This window comes from Megascapheus bottae, chromosome 7, assembly GCF_031878675.1.
Source record: "Megascapheus bottae isolate mThoBot1 chromosome 7, mThoBot2.hap1, whole genome shotgun sequence".
In the NCBI taxonomy this organism is placed as follows: domain Eukaryota; kingdom Metazoa; phylum Chordata; class Mammalia; order Rodentia; family Geomyidae; genus Megascapheus; species Megascapheus bottae.
Window position 1 is genome coordinate 77505443 of NC_143515.1, and position 20239 is coordinate 77525681.

General features: G+C 50.1%; 1 protein-coding gene across 1 annotated transcript in view; it reads right to left on the bottom strand.

The window, feature by feature from the left end:
* The window catches only part of Lpin1 (lipin 1), a 64737-nt gene that overhangs the window by 36441 nt on the left and 8057 nt on the right, over nucleotides 1-20239 (bottom strand). Inside the window, exons 3-7 of the mRNA XM_090337436.1 lie at nucleotides 6859-7059; nucleotides 5590-5685; nucleotides 3454-3761; nucleotides 2276-2401; nucleotides 456-563 (exon numbers count right to left, since the gene is read on the bottom strand). Of these exons, the coding sequence (XP_090193562.1) occupies nucleotides 456-563; nucleotides 2276-2401; nucleotides 3454-3761; nucleotides 5590-5685; nucleotides 6859-7059 (839 nt within the window). The remainder of the gene's footprint in view (nucleotides 1-455; nucleotides 564-2275; nucleotides 2402-3453; nucleotides 3762-5589; nucleotides 5686-6858; nucleotides 7060-20239) is intronic.

The following is a 20239-nucleotide window of genomic DNA, read 5'->3' on the forward strand; positions in this document are numbered from 1 at the left end:
GTTCCTAAGGTCCAACCTCGGCTTTGTTCCAAAAATGGTGTGCAAAAGGTCTGAATCCATTATTCAGATGGCCTAATAGACTACTTAAATATTTATAAGTAACTTAGCTTATGCTAAATCAGCATCCTAAAAATATCTTGTGGAATAATTTGGTCAGACAATAGATCAGATTCTCAAGGTGACCATCTCATTCTTCTAGTGTTCAGGTCCCTCTACAGAATTAGGGAGAATGATAAACTTCACTGTAATTTCCAGAGAGTCAGAATATTTAATCTAATAATCTATAAATATTAAAAATATTTATAAGTAAGTTGGTTAGTTGGCAAAGTGGATTTGTAAGTTAGGTAGAAGTTTCTAATTCTAATCACCATTGTCAGTCATTTGGCTAATGGAGAAATAATCATCGAGGTAAAGGTTAGCTCTCAGTCTGCGCTACTAAAAATGAACTTGTCTACCTTTCCGAGGCATGGAAATGGGAAGACTGTGGCGGACAAGAATTAGACAGAATTCCCTCGGCTGCGACCACAAGATGAGGGGGGGTCCTTCTGCAGTCTACCGGGCTGCTGGGTACACGTGGGAAAGAAAGAAAAAGAGGTCATAGGTCAGTAGTCTTTGGCTCCTCTCCATAGCATTTGCAAGAAAATAAAACTATCTGGACATCCCATGGCAAAGTGCTCTCTGTTGGATCTCTAAGACATCAATACGAGCGTTCTATACCACCAAAAAGAAAAGAAAAAGAAACTACGGGAAAACCCACGTCACTTCCTGCAACCTCCACATGACACATGACAGGATCAGATTTGATGGTTATAGCTCATTTTCCAGCAGCATGATTATCCCGACTACTATTGTCTCTTTAAGAAAATCCATCATTCTGAGCATGCCGACATACCACATGTCCTAACTGCAGGTCACAGTGCTTCACAGCTACAAAATCAGGCACCATTGTTATTCTGGATCCACAAAGCAAAGGGAAAAAAAATGCTCAAAGATTCCTTTGAAATTCTTAAGAATAATACAGAGATTCTTTAACCTATTAGTGGTCTCCCTTGCCTTCTCTTCATGAGGGCTTTCCCTACAGACCCAGGACAAGATCAGGAGATTCTAGAAGAGTCTGCGATGGGCACTGTCACCTGTAAACAAGCTGCAAGTTCCATGCCCCACTGAGCTTCTCAAATGTTCAGTCTCTGTGAAGATGTACACACACAACACAGTTCAAAGATCTGGTATGAAAGCCAGACCAGAACTACCTCATCCATAATCGTTTTATTTAATATTTCAGATACATGGAATAAAATGGAATCCAATTTCATCTCTTCTTCTTCCTTTTTCTTTTTTAAATGTAAGAACATGCCAAGTCAGGCACAGTGTGTCCTAGTAGTGGGCAGAGCTAATCTGTGAAGCAGGCTGACCCCAACAGAGGAACTCGACTACTGCAGTGCCCCAGGCTCATCCTCTACTGCGCCATTTCAGCTAGAGCCAGGTATGGGACACATCTGCTCCTCCCCAACCCCAGCTTCCCCCACTCCCCTCACTGCTGCTGTGTCCCTCTGACCAGTACCCTGAGCAAACTAGAAGCAAGAAGGGTATTCTGATGAGACTGGCTGGGGCCCAGAGCCCACCACAGCCCGTGCAGGCACTCCCAGAGTTCCAAATCTTCCATTTTAAGCCACAAGAAAATCTAAGGCTTCGATAAAGGAGCAGCCAGTGAAAGCTGCTAGCAAGTAAATCAGGGCTCCTCAATCTCTCTTTCTTTCTCTCCATCCCTTGGAGCATTTTGAAAAATCACTTCTCAGTCCCCGATCACCAGGAGATTTTGTTGCGGTGGACCTTCGGTGATCCCCAGCCATTATAATGTCCAGGATTTGTTTGCCTGCCCAGGCCTGGCCATGGCTCTGGAGTCTAGGGAAAGCCATCCACCCGCCTCAGCTGTAAGTTCACATTGGCCAGCAGAGGGCGCCTCACAAGTACATTCCAGGAAGTTTGTATTCAGCATGGTGGCTTAAGCATTTGAGAGAAGGCAGCCTGAAGCAAGGCATTCACTTTCAAACCCTACTTTAGGGCTGGACCAAGAAATGCTCTGCCAGCTGAGACAGTTCCCCCACACATACATTCCTGGCCCTAGGAAGCTCAAATGGAATTCTGAAATCCTACCTACAATGCAGTTTTGCTGTACTGATTATTTTTTTAATCCTTACTTTCCTTTTTTCACTTCCTACAACAGACTTGTAACTCACTGAATCAGGACAGGTAAACACGCACACCAGCAACTCACCTGGGGTTGGGGGACCACTCTCTATCTGAACTGGGGTACGATGCTGACTGGGGGTACGGGGAGACAGAGGGAAGGTTCTTCTTGGGAATATCGTCTTGAAATGGCAGTATGTCCGTATGAAGAGTTCTGAAGAAAAAGAAATTAGAAAAGGTGAAAGTCAAAGAAGGACATGTGCTAGAATCTTACTAAAGCCAAGTTCCATTTGTTTTCTTGACAGCTCTGTTGACTAATATGATTACCTTTAAACACCCAGGCAGCTGAGATGGAAAAGGTAAGCCTGTAGAAACATGCCTGGGCCTTTGTGCATCTTTTGCTCTTGTTGTGGGCCTGGGCATGTTGGGGCCCTGGACACACAAGTCAAACCTTTTTATTTTGAGACTGGGTCTCTCCCTAAATTGTCCAAGTCATGACCTTCCTGGCCCCGCCTCCCAGCCTCCTCTGGATTACAGGTATGCACTGCCACACCTGGCTTCTCTACTGTATCCTATTATTGCCTTTCAAAGTTCAGCTCACAAGAGCTCTGAGAGGTAGTTCAGCCCAAAGCTGAGCCAGTGTGGGTGCCACGTATAGAAGGAGCTGCTGGATAAATGAGTGGCTCTACACAGACTATGTTCTGCCTGGCAAAAGAAATAAAAGGCACCTGGTAAACATCTCTTGATTGCAAAGTGCTGCAGGTGCAAGCACAAACTACACGTTACAAAATGTGACTCCAATCCACCCCTACAGAGGCCACTGTCTGTACTTTCCATGCTGCCTGAAACACCAAGTTCTAGGAGATCAGCCGTGGTGGGAAGGTGGCTGCAACAAATCTGGCTATCCAGCATCTGAGCCACAGCAGAGAGAGGCTGGAGGCAGGAGGGGCATCCTTCTCCATTTCCACCCAGATATAGATATATTAGATGCTGAAAAGCAGGGGTATATTCTTCATGTTACTGAAAAAAATATCACTGGCACTGATGTCTCACGCCTGTAATCCTAGCTTCTGGGGAGGCAGAGATCCAGAGGATTACAGTTCAAAGCCAGCCTGGGCAAAAAAAATCAGCAAGATTCCAAAATCACCAGCAAAAGGCTGGGGGTGTGACTCAATATTAGAGCACCACGACAGTGAGTCTGAAGTCCTGAGTTCAAGCCCCAGAACCAACCCCTCTGCAGGCCTGCAGCGGGTCCTCAGCGCTCACCTGCTGCTGTCCAGAGGCCCCATGTCCTCATCGGAGCTCATCTCGATGGGAAACATGTCCTCGTCCTCCGAGGTTTGGCTGCTGTCATCTCTTTTCAGGCTATCCAACTGGGACTTCCGCCTCCTCTTTCTCCTCTTCTTCACCAGTGAGCCACTGGACGGGGTCTCACTGGGAGCCAAGCTCTGTGAGGGTGTGCTGGAGTCCAGGCTCCTGGCTCTGTCCACCGAGTTCCTTTTCAGCTGGCACTCCATCCTCGACACCCCTTCCGACAGGATGGGGGAGGTGGCCAGGTACACGGGGATCACCTCCTAAAGCAAAGGGCCGCATTTCCAAGAGCCTGGTCCACTGGGATGGAGGACAGCCAGTGAAGCCAAAGCCCTCGGCGTCATATGAGAGCCCCACACTGTCACTGCCATGTCACTGCACCCCAACTTCGAGTCCTGGCCACTCATTTGACAGAGCTTGGGCTACATGCTGCCTTTCCTCTGTGAGTGGGTGTGGGTACGCGCGCATGGGTGCATTCACACACACACACAATACTAGGGCTTGAGCTCAGGGCCTGGGCACTACCCCTGAGTTTTTTCATTCAAGGCTAGCACTCTACTTTTAGCTTTTTTGGTTACTTAAGAGTCTAACAGACTCCAATTGCAATCCTCAGATCTGAGCCTCAGGAGCAGCAAGGATTTCAGGCGGGAGGCCACAGGCACCCAGTTAACAGGACTGAATCTTTACACATTATGCTGAGTGAAAGAAGCCAGGCCACATACTATATAATTACACTCCGATGAAAGCCCAGGAGAGGGAAATCTACAAAGAGAAGGTGATTGCCTAGGGTTCAGGAACTTGGAGGGGGGGACCCTAAATGCTCTAAAAGAGATGGTGGGAAGGGTTACACACACTTGCAAATACACTAAAACCATTGAATAACAAACCTGAAATGTGTAGATAATGAGGCAGGAGAGTTACATCTCAACAAAACTGTTTAAAAAACTGGAAATACTGAGCCGGGTGTGATGGCTCATGTCTGTAATCCTAGCTACTCAGGAGGCTGAGATCTGAGGATCAAGGTTCAAAACCAGCTCAGGCACAAAAGGACCTATCTCCAATTAACCCCTAGAAAATGGGAAGTGAGGCTTGGCTCCAGGGTTGGGAAGTAGCCTTGAACTGAAGAGCACAGGGACAATCCCCAGGCCTAGGGGTAGAGTAGTAGCCTCGAACTGAAGAGCTCTGGGACAGCGCCCAGGCCTAGTTCAAGCCCTATGACCTATAAAAAAAAAATTGAAAATACTGAGACAAAAAAGATTGGGCTAGAGGGTATCAGTGGCTCACACCTGAAATCCTAGCTACTAAAGAGGCTGAGATGAGGATCATGGTTTAAAGCCAGCCTGGGCACATCCATGAGACCCTATCTCCAACTTACCACCAAAAAGCCACAAGTGGAACTGTGGCTCAAGTGGTAGAGAGCTGGCCTTGAGTGACTAAACTCAAGGACAAATGTCAAGGCCCTTAGTTCAAGCCATTAGTCCAGTACCAGAGAAAAAAAGAAAAATGAAGAGAAAAGAAAATGATTGGACCAAGTAAAAACTAAAACCCTCCCGATCCCTCCCGCCCTGCCCCCACCTTCCCCTGTCTACCTGGTTCCATTTTGACATGCAGACATAGACTATTATGACTGTTCCACCCACCCTTCCTCTCTCCATTCACATGTCCTTCCTCTTTACCTCCCTCTCCCTCCCCAAAACACAAATCCCAGCTTCCTGAGAAACTGTTAGCTGTTACTGTCAGTGACTGAAAGGAGTTACCCCATTGGAATCCCCGCGTCTATCATACTTCAGTGAGTTTGTATGCACGTGCATATGACCCTGGATACATTTACACATGTATTTATATTTAGATCTAACTTCCACATGAGAGAAAACCCATGTCCTTTGTCTCTCTCTGAACCTGACTGCCTCCAGGTCCACCCATTTCCCTGCAATTGGAGTAATGGCTGGCATTTATCAAGATGCCCTTGAAGTCCTTATATACAACTACTTAAAGACAACATTTTTAAAAGAACATCAGTTATGAAAAGAGAGAAGAAAGCTCAGAATGCAGGCTCACCCTGTTGCCCTGCAGCGGCTGCCAGAGTCTCACCTGGTCGTTATCAGCCTCCTGGACAAAAAACGCTTCCCCATTGTCTCCCAGCTTCATGTGCAAGTCCACAGACTCCCCATTGATTTCTATGTCCACCTGAAGAAGACGCCAGGGGACACAGTGAGCCGACTTCGTTGCCTCGGGGAGAGGCCAAGCCTCCACACACACACTCTTCCCCCAGACACAGCCCCAAATCTCAGCAACCCCTCATTTCAGCTGCAAGAGCCTGCCACACAAGGTATAGTTGCAGTCCTGTCCAAGAAGGGTGAAGCCCAGAATGTAAAAGCTCCCCTAACACCACAGGGTCCAGCTCTTCCCTTTCTCAGATGAAGAACTGAGGGAAAACAACGAGAATGGCTGACACAGCCAGCACAGCAGGTAGGGTTAATGGTAAAACTCAAGTTCAGACTGGAACGTCTGTCTGTCAGAGACTGGAATCTTTAAAATACTTTCCACCAAGATCATCCACTTCAACTGGAAATCAATCATACCACAGGCATGGTAGCATCTGCCTATGATCCTAAAGAATCAGAAGGCAGAAGTAGGAGAATCTTGGTCTGAGGTCCAGGCCTGGGAAAAAACACAAGACCTATATGAAAAATAAACTAGACAAAAAAGACTGGGGGTGGGGCTCCAATGGGAGAACACTCACTATCAGTGCAAGGCTCTTGGTTCAAACCACAGTATATTAAAAAAAAAAAAAAAAAAGAACCAGGGCTAGACGCATGACTCAACACTACCAAAATAACAACGATGGTGACGAAGCCTAACTCCAATTCCACAGTAAGGAGGGTATGGCTTGGCTGACCTATTTTAAAGGATTTCTTTCCATTTGTGTATCCTAAAACAGGCGCATCAGGATGTGGATTCTTTATAAACATCTGGAGCCTGCCCCTGCCCCTCCCCGTGTACCCAATCAATAAGATGCAAAGGAAGCAAACCCATGCAGGATCACCTGCTCCCTCCATGACCAGCCACCATGCTGTATGGGAGCCCACCACAGCTGGCGAGCCAGAATCAGTGCTAGACATGGAGGCAGGAAGTGTTCAGTGACCCCAGCTTCTGTGAAATGAACTGAAATGAACCATCCCAGGACTTGATTGTCAGGTGTCTGCACGACATTTGACAGGGACTGGACCTGTGTGAATTATTCCCTATCTGCCATTCCTGAGGGAAGAGTTAGGACTCTGGGTTGGGGAGCTTAAGACAGGTGACAGCAAGGACGTGCTACCGAGAGGTGGAGAACCTGGTCTAGGGCTCCCGTCTCACCACTTTCTCCCGGGAGCGCAGGACCCCCATCTTGCCAAAGCGGACGTGGAAAGGGGAGCACTGCAGGTTCCCGTTGGGCTGGCGGATGACTATGATGTCAATGCATCCCGACAGCGTGGCAGGGTTCAGCCCCTTGTAGAGTTCCTTCACGGTCACAAACACCTGGCCAGCCAGCTGCCCCACGTAATTCATGGTCTGGGCCTGGGAAGAGACACAACACACATGCGCACACCAGCAGTTCACTGGAGAGCCACCCAGACCCACCCATGACCTCCCCACTTCAGGAGCGGGTCCAGCGTTCCATGTCCACATTGACTCAGCCCCGCACACCCAACCCTGATCCCAGGAAGCCTAAAAATAGGTGTCACGTTCTGTCTCGATGACACCCTTGGAACTTATCAGGGTTGTTCCTTATAGCTGCTGTCACCTGAGCCTCACTCTGTCACCGCGCAAAGGTTGCGTACAATTATACAAAGGCTCTTGAGAAAAGAAATCCGCTTGCTTTATCCCTACCATGCCGGGGTCAGTACTGAACATGAGTTACTAGAAAAGTGAATGGACTGTTTTGTAAGGGCTCTGGCCTGATCTCTGCTCTCCTGCCTGCAAGCTCTGCCTCCATTCTGCCTGCCCAACCAGTCCCTCGCCATCTTCTGCCAACACACAGGGCATCAGCCCTACCTGGCCTGGTGCTGCCACTCAAATACCACCTAGTCTGAGGATTTACCCACCTCTTTCCTCCCAGCCCCACATTTGGCCCTTTCTCCCACTCTACATCCCTGCTGTCATCAAGAAACTACCTATTAAGGTAGTTTCCCACAATACCTAAGTCTACGCTAATGAGATGGCTTCCAGAGACAATGGGGTTGGTCTCAGAAGAACCAATCATTTTATTCCAAGGTACTCTGGGCCACACACCCCTTACCCTAAGAAAAAGGAGAATGGCTGGGATCGAGGTCAATCACCAAAGGTCAGTAATATAACCAATCATGCTGCTCAAGAAGTCCCCATAAAAACCCTGAAGAGGTTTGGGCTTGGTGCTGGGGGGTGGGGGTGTCTGGCAGGGCACAGCCCCTCTGTAGAGGCAAGGGGCTGCTAGTGTAACACTAACTGTACACCAGGCCAGAGGCTTAAGAGTGGTGGTGAGCTATACCTGCAGACACACGGGCCAGGCTTCCCTAGCTGGCACAATTTAAGGGAGGCAATGGATCTCTTCCTTCCCTCCACTGTGGAGTGCAGCAGACCTTCTAGAACATTCAGGGTGAACAGATCCAGCTTTCCTTCCAACCCACAGCTGTCACTCCCCCTGCCCAGCTAATGAGTAGCATCAAGACACATTTTCTGTTTGCCGGTGGTACAGTAACTTTAACCAACTTTACCCAGAAAGTGGTAAAGAGAGAGTTCCTACAAAGATGGTACAATAAAATAAAAAGAGCATCATGTACCCTTGACAATGAAAATCTCAAGGTTATTAGTCAAAATGATTCCTAATAAATCATTGCCATTGAAGAGACAAACTTCTAGTTCAAAAGGATAGGGGAAGCATTACTACAGGCATGATTACCAACGCCGAGTGCTGTTGCTGTCTGCCAGGCATAGGATGGGGAGCTGGCATTCTCAGGTCTCCATATCCAGTGTCCTGCCATGTGGGCCGGAGGCCTGACAAGGGTGTACTCCAGAGCTAGCCAGTCCAAGTTAAGGGCTACTTTCATCCAGGCTTAACAACCCGAGACACGTTTCAACAATGTAAACTAATTATCCTGTGCCTTCCTGTCCTCAAGAACAAAGCACCTACAGCAGAGCTCACAGAAAGTAGCCAGCAAGTTCTGAGCTGGAAGGGGTGCCTGCCTGCGTGCTGTGCAGCTCCGACAGCCTGGTTTTAAGGGGGATAGGTCAGGAACACTGTGGCAGACCAGCCAAGGCTGATGTCTGCACAAAGCACCCAAAGGTGAGCTCAGGTCTGCAGCTGTGTCTCTGGTCTAGCCCAATGACATCTCTGCTATCTGCACTTGACCTCTACAAAAGAACTCGGCAATCCCAGCCACTCAGGAGGATGAGATCAAGAGGATCACCATCAGAAGCCAAAGAGGGCAGAAAAGTCCTGAGACTCCACTTCCAACTAACTCGCAAAATGCTGGCCTGAACGTATGGCTCAAGCGGTAAAGCACCAGCCTGGCAAGCCTGAGGACCAGTGCTCAAGCTGGAGGGGAAGGGAGTAAACAAGAGGCTGGCACCGTGATTCACAGTTATAATCTCAGCTATTCTGGGAGGCAACGATCAGGACAGTGGAGATTCAGATCCAGATTCAGATCTTGGGGAAAAAAGTTAGCAAGACCTTAACTACCTCCAAGTTGGCCCAGCTGTGTACTACAGAAGCATAAGCGGGAAGAGGATGGTCTGAGGCTGGCTCCAGGTAAAAAGCAAGGTCCTATGTGAAAGATAGCTACAAACATGGGGACGGGGCTGGCCCAAGTGGTAGAGCACCTTTCCAGCAAGACCAAACCTCAGTGCTGCCCCAAAAAAACAAGATGTTGAGCAAGACTAAATGAGATCACAAGACTAAATCAGCTGGATATAACCCCCCCTCATCCTTTCCTTCTGCTGCTTCTGAAGTAAAAGCAATTCAACAGGCTCAAGGAAGCAGCTAGTGTGATTTACGGGAAGATAAAAAGCCAGAGAAGGGGCCAGAAGTGTAGCCTAGAGGTAGAGTGCTCATCTAACATGCATAAAGCCCTGGGTTCGATTCCTCAGTACCACATACACACAAAAAAAGCCAGAAAACAGGAAGTGGGGCTTGGTTCAAGAGTAAGGCAGTAGCTTTGAGCTAAAGAGCTCAGGGACAATGCCCAGCCCAGAGGTAGGGTGGTAGCTTGAGGTGAAGAGCTCAGGGACACGTCCAGGCCCCATGACCCGCAAAAAAAAAAAAAAAAAAAAAAACTGTCCAAGCACAGTGTCCAGGCCGAGTTCAAGCTCCAGGACTGGCAAAAAAAAAAAAAAAAAAAAGCCAGAGAAAACCAGCCCAGACACTTCTTCTTGGCCTGCTAATCTTCTTATTGCCTAGTTTTTCTGGTCCCATGAGGTCATATGACCCTGTAAAGCAGTGGGGGCTGAGGGAGGGGAGGCACCATAGCTTATGGTGAAGAGGAAGTACTTAAAACCTCTGCGTGACAGCAGAAAACATTCACCATTTCCTGTGAGCTGCGTTACACCTCTCCTGGTTCATCCCACACCAGATCATCTTTAAATCCCCTGGGGGGAGGGGAGAATAATCGACCTTTAGCTGAAAGATTCCTTAAATCTCACAAGGACCTTTCCGCTACACTGGGATACTTGAGATTCTCAGAGAAACTCTGAGATGATAACATACTGGCACACAGGCACGCATGCACAAATACACACACATTTTTATTGTAATGTGGCATCTTTGGTTTGACTTTGTGGAATAACACTCAAGTATATTCTTTCTGAATAAAAGATGGGGATTATGCTGGCCATTCCTGGGATGCACAAAAACAGGTGGCAAAATCCAAGGCCCCACCCCTGGCCGGAGGTAGTGCCCCCAATTAATCCCCACAACCAACTCCAGGCCTGTGGCAGAGGCTCAGAAGCCTCTTCAGCCACCCCTCTTCAGCCAGTTCCAGAAAGCACAGCACCGCAGTGTCAACTCCAAAGGACCCGCTGCCACCCTAGACAATTCTGCATTGTATCCAAAACCATCAGAAGCTACGGCCAAGCCTCAGAAATGGCCAGGAAATGCTGCTTTCTGAGTTCTGACCATGAACTCCTGAGGAGACTCTAGTCCCACAAAACAATCAAAGGCCTGCAGGGGTGCCCTAGCAAAGGGCTGACGACCTTGGGGGTCACACCCAGACTGCATTCAGGCTTGCTCCTGGGGCGGCTCACTGGGGCAAAGCTCTGTCAACCACCATCCTTGAGACACATATTAGCAAACCCCAGCCTCTCCACTGCATCAAGACATACACAGAGGCAGCTGGATACTGGCAGCTCCAGCATGGAATCCTAGTGGGAGAATGACCTGTACAACCAGAGGATCAGGGTTCAAGGTCTGCCCAGGCCGAAAAGCTCATGAGACACGCCCTTCCTCCTCAACCCAGACTGGACACAATGACTCATCCCTGTCATCTGAAGCTAGGTGGAAGGCTGAGATTAGGAGGAAGACAGTTCTAGGCCAGCCCTGACAGAAAAGCCCACCAGACTCCATCTCCACAGAGTGGGTCTGGACCTTGTGGGACATGCCTGCCATCCTGGCAGTGGCATAGATCCTAAAGCAGGCAGAGTCCGATGTGCACGCGCACGCGCACACACACATACAGAATGAAGACCCTACCGCTAAAACAACCCAGCCAAGAGAGGCCTGCAGGCCCAACTCAGTGGTAGAGCATCTGCCAAATAAGCAAGAGGCCCTGAGTTCAAATCCCAGAACCCTAACCACAAAAGGGAGCAGGGGAACATGGCTCTCTGAGCACTGACATGAAGAAGCACACACTGAAAGAAGTCAAACCTAGGCATGCCAAGAACTTATCTTTAAGAGGTTTTGCATTTGGATCACGTAACAGTGGCTTCCACACTGAACCAAATTCTGGGAGCTCCTCAAGGCGGCAGGCAGGAGGGGACCCTCTGAGCCTGACCCTGGGTTTCTCCCCATGAAACCTCTGAGAAGAAGGGGTCAACTCCCCTGGCACTGAGTTTTGCAAGAAGCCAGCCTCACCCCAGGCCCTGAGCCCCGGGGCACCCGCCAAGGAGCACAAAGGGCCTGGGCGGCAGGAGCTGGTGATGAGGAAGACCCGTGGGGCCAGCCAGCACGGGCCTGCGTGTTCTGGATAAGGACTGGGTCTCTCCAGTGGCATGCAGTGGCCACGCCGGCCAGGGCCCTGTCTAAGGGTGTCTGCATGACACCCCTCCCGCCCACTTGGCCATGTCACCTGGGAAGCAGACACAGCTCAGAGGTGGCAGGGGCTACGGCTGGTGGCGAAGTCCCAGGGCCTCCTCCCCCTGAGTACCACCTGTCTGCACCTCACTTCTGCTATCTGTAAAACGGGTGCCTACCACGCAGAACCAGCTTGAGCCAGGACACGCGATGTCCATCACAAACTGCTGACGTCACGCCAGGGCCACGTGCTGGTCACACAGCCACAAAGGGCTTCAGACTAAAACTTAAGGTACTACAAGCTGATCCAATAAATAGTAAAAGCCAAATGATTACACATGAACATGGTGAACAGAGCAGCACTGGAAGCACTTCCTGGTGAGAACAAAGGAGGACATTCTTAGGAGAGGATCCCGGGGGCTCAACAGTTATGTGCATATGGCCATAGAAAATAAGGGCTTTTTTTTACTGTACTGTGTGCAGTTACATCTCTTTTCTTTCTTCTTTTTTTCCTTTAGTTTATTCTGTTGTTACAGTTTTTCATATCTGTACCCTTTGTTTTATGTAGGACTTTATCTGATTTGGGGAAGGGAAAGGGAATCACAAAAACAGTGAGACAAAGGGTGAACAAATTCAACAGTGATACTCACTAGACACTATTTTGGAAATGAACTTTACAATCTGAGGGGGAGGAGGATTGGGAGGGGAGAAAATAAGGGAGAAATATACTCATTACCTGACTTCCATACCTGTAACCCCTCGATACATCGCCTTTACAGTAATATTTCAATTAAAAAATAAATTAAAATTTAAAAATTAAGCCGGGTGCAGTGGCTCACGCCTGTAATCCTAGCTACTCAGAAAGCTGAGATGTGAGGATTGTGGTTCAAAGCCAGCCCAGGCACAAAAGGACCTGAGACTCTTATCTCAATTAACCACCAGAAAACCAGAAATGGGGCTGTTGTTCAAGGGGTAGGACAGTAGCCTTGAGCTGAAGGTCTTAGGAATAGCGTGCAGGCCCAGAGTTCAAGACCCACAACAACAACAACAACAAAATTAAAAATTAAACTTAAGGGTCGGGAGTGTAGCCTAGTGGTAGAGTGCTTGCCTAGCATATACAAAGTCGTCAGTTTGATTCCCCAGTATCACATACTCAGAAAAAAGCCATAAGTGGTGCTATGGCTCAAGTGGCAGAGCACTAGCCTTGAGCAAAAAGTGTCCAAGGAGGGGCCGGGAGTTTGGCCTAGTGGTTAAAGTGCTTGCCTAGCATGCATGAAGACCCGGGTTCGATTCCTCGGTACTACATACATAGAAATAAAATAAAGCCGGAAGTGGTGCTGAGGCTCAAGTGGTAGAGCTTTAGCCGGAAGTGGTGCTGAGGCTCAAGTGGTAGAGCTTTAGCCTTGAGAAGATCCAAGGACAGTGCTCAAGCCCAGGACTGACAAAAAAAAAAAAAAAAAGTGTCCAAGGACAGTGCCCAGGCCCTGAGTTCAAGCCCCGGGACTGGCAAAAAAATTAAACTTAAGGTAATCTCTTACCTGAAAATATTTTGCATATATTTAAAATAATTAAATGATATATGCCCCAGAAGGACAGAGGTGAAAAATGTGGCTAGTTCAAACCCAGCGGCAGGCACTGGCAGGCACATACATATGCACCCCACTATGAGCAGGGCTTCAGAGGCATCCCAATTTTGGAGGATGTCAACAATAAAAAACAACAATAAAAAAAAACTCAGGAACTGTATCCAGGCCCTGAGTTCAAGCTCCATGACTCACACACACACACACAGACTGCGCTGCAAACACAAATAGCTGCATGGTTTATGTCAACATCTGCCACACTTTTTCTGGCTGGGGTCTTCAGTAAGAAAAACTCACACGTGTAAACTCTTCTACTCTGCAGAGGGCAGATGAGCCTTTTGCATGGTACCCTGGGAAGAGGGTAATGCCCAGTTGCCAGCCAAGCTCCCAGGCTATGCTAGAGGCCAACCTTGAAGGTCATCAGACTATAAACCTGGAACCTCATTCCAGACCTTATACGCATCTGTGAATATACACATACACATACACACATACACATACACACACACACACACACAAACGCACAACCACATCCCAACTAAAACAAGTCTTACAAAACAATACCTAAACACCAGTAAGTTATATTCTAACACTTTCTAGAACTTCCTGTTCTATTTCACTTATTTTAAAAATGCTTTCATTTATACTGATTTTACTCTCCATGGGTCACAAGCTGTTCTGTGGAAAACACTGGCCCATACCTTTGATTTCCCAATATATTCCAGCCAGCTACTGAAGAAAAAAAAAAAAAAACAGGGAGACCAACAAGGGAGGCATAAATGTGAAGGGGGAATGGAAGGGGCATTGCCCCTGACCCCTGTCCCCAGGATCAAGCACGACTCCCAGGGGAAGCCTGACCCCACCCCCTGGCTCAGAGCCCACCACTAGGCCCTCGGGACCTCTGGCCTCTCCCCACTGGCCTGCCATGAGCCCCTTTCTGATTTGTAAAATAAATGAGATCTGGATTCCCCAGGGTATGAGAGGTTTGATACGCGCTTCCAGGGAGCTTGTGCCCACACTGAGGTGCATGGTGCCAGGTGGGCAAAGTCCTTCCTAGTGGTTCCTCAGCTCCCAGGTCCCAGCCTGCTTACCACTGACCACGTCCACAAGCAAGCAGTTCACACCATCAGTCTAGGTGCTCCAGCTGCATCGATCCCTTCTGAGTCTTTCTCAAAATGCTCAAACCCACAGCATCTGCAGTACATGTACACACACACACACACACACACACACACACACACACACATTCATGAATGCACAGGCATGTGCACATGCCTGTACATATATCAGGCCTTCCTAGAACAGCTGCCTGACCACTCCACTCATCCGGCCCCACCTGCCCCATCCCTGCGCTTACCCAGATCACTTCCTCTCGCTGAGGTCCCTAAAGAGCTTGAACTCAGAAGTAAGAAGACACAAGAAAAGCTGAGTCACAGAACAAGAGAGAGACAGGAGGTGGAGAGGGGTGATCCCACGATGATGCCTACAGACCAGAGGCCAGCATTGCTCAGGACTTGTCCTGACCCCACAAAAAGCCCTCCTGGCTGGCTCGGAGTCCCTCCTTACAGTCCCTCCCCGCGAATCATCTGCCCTTAAAGCAAGCAAGCTGTAAGGAATGATTTGCTCTTCCTTTCACAAATGAGGAAACTGAGGCCCAGAGAATTGAGCCTGTCATCTAGTTGTAAGTGGTCAGCTGGACTACAAAGTCAGGCCTCTCAGGCCACAATGTTCTCTGCTGCTTCTTTCACAATATCTGGCCATCTTCTGACCCTCCCTTCCTCTGGCCCAGCACCAGATGTGACAGTACAGAACTGGCAGCAGGCTGGGTCCAAAGATTTCCTTCTGGATCAGCCTGAAGGCCACTCTGCCCTGTCCAGGTAGACTCACCCATCACCGGGGCCGACCTCTGTCCCCCCCCTGAATCCAACTTCTTACCCATGCAACAAGGCTCAAGACTCACCCCTGCGGCCGGCTGCTTTTCCCAAGTGAAGGTGAAGTGGACAGCTGCCATCTGACCTTACACGGGATGGGACGGGACCGGACAGGGGCAGAGTGGACTCAGCAGTGCAGCCCGGATAGAACCAAACCCCACACCCAGCTTCCACGACCTCGCACAGCCCAATATACCAACCAACAGGGACAAAAGCCGGAACCGGCACCTCTGCATACACAAAACCCTGCGGACCTAAAACTCAAAAGCCAGCAAAACCAACGAAAGGGCCATTAATTAACACATGATCAACTTACATGCCAAAGCCAGACGGACTCTCCACCACAAAGGGGGGGTAGGACTGGTCCATTTACTGTGAATTGGGTTCCTATGAAGTTGGCAGCTGCTCCCATTCATAAGAGGTGCGCCGTGTCCGCACAGCCCGGTGTAAGGGCTCGGCTGCGGCGGCCCTGCTCCCCCGGGGAAGATGCTCTGCAGGAACCCCATCCACCCAGCCACTCCAGCTCCTCACCACACCGACGGGCAGCAGGCTGCCTGGACACCGCGGTCCCAAACCCCGCCTGAGCGGGGACGCCGCCGACCCGCGGGGCACCTCGGTGAGGAGGAGGAGCACAGGCCGGGCCCAGGGCGCAGGGAAGGCGCGGGGTGGGCGGCCAGGCCGAGGTCCGTGAGCCGAGGACCGCAGGCACCTGGGTCCCCCCCACCCCGCCCGCCTCCCGGGCCTCGGTGTCCCCACGCCGGACTCTCCCGGGAAGTTTCCTTCTCCTGGGTCCCCCCGCGGCCCCCCACGCCGAGGCCCGCCGGGCCCCAGCGGCCTCCGCGCGCGCGCTCCGGCCAGGCCCCGAGGATGCCGGCCCGACCTGCGGGCCTCAGGACCCGCCCTCCGCCTACCTCCTGGAAGCACTTCCCGGGACGAGCAGTGGGTCCAGACCCGGCCTCGATCCCGCAGCGACGCGGCGCGCTCGGCGGCGCCGCGCGACCCGGAGCCTTTGTATGCAAACACGGCGCCAACCGCTGTCAGCGCGGCGCGCAGGCCGGGAGGGCGGGCCGGGGGCGGGGCCGTCCGGGGGCGGGGCCGGGGCGGGGCCGTCCGGGGGCGGGGCCGTCCGGGGGCGGGGCCTGCGGGGTGGCGCCAGGGCGCTCCGGAGGCACGCCAGGCTGGACTGCTTTCAGAGACGCCAAGCCCCAAGCCCAGGATGTTCCCTGTGACTTAGAGGAAGGCAGGACGGGCTGATCCCGCTTTGAGGCCTCCTAGCCTGCTGGACTTTCCCCCTTAAGCCATGTGTCTCCACACACTTTTCTATTCCAGACAGACAGACTGTCAAGATACCTTGGGAGCTGGGTAGGCAGGCAGGCAACACCCTCAGGGAAGAGTCAGCCTGACAATTGGCAGGGCCTGAGGAGGCGGGTGGTAGAATGAACCCTGAACTATGTTTTCATCACCCCTCTTCTTGCTCAAGGATCTTGGCACGACTTTGACCTTTGACCTTTCTGACAACCCCCTTACCCCATCTTTTCAACCTCAAGTGGCAGCCCTGTTGACCATTTTACTACTTGCATTTAGTTTTTCCCTCACCACCCATCCTTATCCCAATGGGGGCACCCTTGAGCCCTGCGAGCTTACACTGTCCAACAGGGGAGCAGATAATGACCAAAAGTTTAAAAAAAAAAAAAGTGACGGACATCAGATCTTCTGATCCTCAGATCATCATCATCCCATTGAAATTTACAGCCTGTATGACAAGAAGCCACAAGATCTACAAAGATGCAGACCTTTCTGGAGGAACAAGACCCCCCCTAGTACAAAGGTCCTGAGGCAGGCCACTGGAGTGGGGGATCTTGTAGGGTGTGGGAAAATGGCCTACAGAGTGGACACGAACAGGACAGACGGGGACACTGAGGGACAGTAGAGAGAGAAGAGGTGGGACGCAGATGGTAAGAAGTATGGTTTGCTCTAATTTTAGAGGCAGAGATCAGGAAGATTGTTGTCAAAGCCAGGCAAAAGGTTCTTAAGACTTTATCTCAACAGAAAAGGCTAGGTGTAGTGGCCATACTTGTCATCACAGGCATGTAGGAAGGAAAACAATGAAAGAATGAAGACCCCGGCTAGACCAGGGAAAAGGCAACACCCTGTCTCAAAAACAGCCAGAGTAAACTGGGCACCGTGGCTCACACCTGTAATCCTAGCTACTCAGGAGGCTGAGATCTGAGGATCTCAGTTTGAAGCTAGAAGCTAGCTAGTGTAGGAAAGTCCATGGGACTCTTATTTCCAATAAACCATCAGAAACCTAGAAGTGGAACTGAGGCTAGCCTTGAGAAAATAAACTCAGCCTGACAACTTTGAGCCTGAGTTCAAGCCCCATGACCAACAACAGCAACAAAAAAAAAGGAGATGTGGGTCCATCAGTAAAGCACCTGCTTAGCAAGCACAAAGCCTGGAAATCAAACTCCAATACAAACAAAAATATCTGGCCCTAAAGATTCGAGGGAGGATGTCTCTGGTCTGGCTGGCTCCAGAGGGGAGCTTGGGAGCCACTGCTTGGGTGATGAGACCTCTGTCACCAGAGCCAGGGGTGGACAGGCTCCATCTGGGTCCAGGGCAATTCCTGAGCAGATGCACAAATGTCGGAGGCTTCAAGGGCCGTCAAAGCACCTGTCCTGGGGCTGGGAGTTTGACCTAGTGGTAGAGTGCTTGCCTAGCAAGCACAAAGACCCAGGTTCGATTCCCCAGTACCACATACATAGAAAAATCTGGAAGTAGTACTGTGGCTCAAGTAGTAGAGCTCTAGCCTTGAGAAAGTCCAAGGACAGTGCTCAGGCTCCAAGACTGGCAAAAAAAAAAAAAAAAGGAAGAAAGAAAGAGCACCTGTCCCCTCTCTTCTCTAGAAAGCTGTAGAAAGGTTCTACTTCCTCTCAAGGGAAACCTCCCAAAATCTTGAATATTTCAAATTTAGAGACTGGAGGCTTAGAACCATAAACTCTACAGGTAAAGCCTGGGGCTAAAGTAGGCTGGCAGGGCCCCAAGCTGGCTTTAGTTAGCAAAGAGCTGAATTCAGAGCCAGTTAGAGACAGCTTTGCTAGTATTTCCAGGAAGGTCAGGCACTTCCAGGAAGGTCAGACAGGCTGGATGACATATTTGTAGAGAAGAAAACAAGTATTAGGTCATCTTGCACACTCAGGCTATAAAGTGAATTGGATCCTGACCCTGTGCCTCCTGGAGCCCCCCTGGCAGGGCCCTCAGCTGTGTTGTAGGCAACCTGGCTGGTGACAGAGCTGTGACTCAGCTCAGAGCTGAGGTGATCCCCTGGACCAATCCCAGACTAGACTGAGCTCAGCCCCCACTCGGAAGAGGGAAATAACCCCAGGGCTGAGTAAACTTGTGTTGCTTTGTGGACTGGAGGAAGGAGGAACCCTGCCTGTACCAAACAACTGAGCAACCTGGATTCTAGGGACTCCGTTTCACAATCTGGGAAGTGGAAAGCCAAGGTGTAAAACAGGTCTTAGGTGCCGATCAACTGTTTTGTTTTGTTTTTTTTCCCCCCACTCTAAACCTGGGTTCATTGAGGAATGGACACTGCTGACAGAGTCTGGTCATCGCTAGTCTGCCTATCACAAAGTGTGCCCACACCCTCAGGCTGCTGCATCCCTCTTAAGAAGGGCCCAGAGCCAGGCGCTGGATCAGGGAAAAGGCAAGACCTTATCTCAAAAATAGCCAGAGTAAGCTGGCACTGGTGACTCACACCTGGAATCCTAGCTATCCAGAAGGCTGAGATCTGAAGATCAAAGTCTGAAGCTAGCCCAGGAAGGAAAACCTGAAAGATCCTTACCACAATTAGAAGAATCTTGTCAGGGACCAGGGTGGCTCGAGCTTATAATCTCAGCTACATAGAAGACGACTGAGGTCTGAGAATCAGAACCACCAAAAAGCTGGAAGTGGAGCTGTGGCTCAGATGGTAAAGCAGCAGCCTTAACCAATAAAATAAAAATAAATCTACAGCATGGGCTGTTCAGCAATACCTACTTCACAGCGTGGCTGCGAATATAACATCTGGCTTACAGTAAAACGGGACGGCCCTCGGGCCTTGAGTTCAAGCCCCAGGACGGACACCAGAGAAAACTAGCATCCACACTTCCGTAGGTCCATCTTTACCAGGGGAGACAAGAACTGCTCTGCCACACAGATAAACAGAGGAAAATGCTCAGTTGTTTCTCGGGATTCCAGGACTGCTAGCTGCACAGATAAGGGTGACACACCACCTCCTCTAACTGGAAACCCAGCCTCCTCCCTCCCAGCAGGTGACAACTAGGGTTATTGTCCCAGAATTGTTCTTGATGACTGTGGTTGTCCCAAGAATGCTAGAATTTTCCAGATCAAACACCCTGAAACTATAGAGTTCCCCCCAGGGTGCCCTGGCTGAGGTAGGTGGGGACTGTGCCCCTCTGGGGAGAGGGGCTGTCTCCAGTCCCCTAAGGAATAAAACATCCTCCCTCCCCCCTCCATACCCGAAGAGACAGCCCTCTGAGTCCCTAGTTCAAGAAGTCGAAGACACTAACAGGTCTCTTCAGAGATAAGAAACCGCTACCTAGCTAGGATGCCAACAAGAGTTTAGACAGAAAGAAACTTTATAAGTTAGACAGCTGGACATCAGTGTTTCACACCTGTGAACACCTAGCTACTCGGGAAGCTGAGATCTGAGGATCAGGTTTCAAAGCCAGCCCTGGTAGGAGAGTCTAACAGACTCTCATTTCCAGTTAACCGCCAAGAAGCCACAAATGGAGTTGTGGCTCAAGTGGTAGAGCATTAGCCTTGAGCAGAAAATGCTAACAAAGAAGGCATAGGCCCTGGGTTCAAGCCCCAGTATAGGCGCAAAAACAAAGCAGCTGGGCACCAACGGCTCACGCCTATAATCCTAACTTGACAGACAGCTGAGACCTGGACAATCTCAGTACAAAGCCGGATTG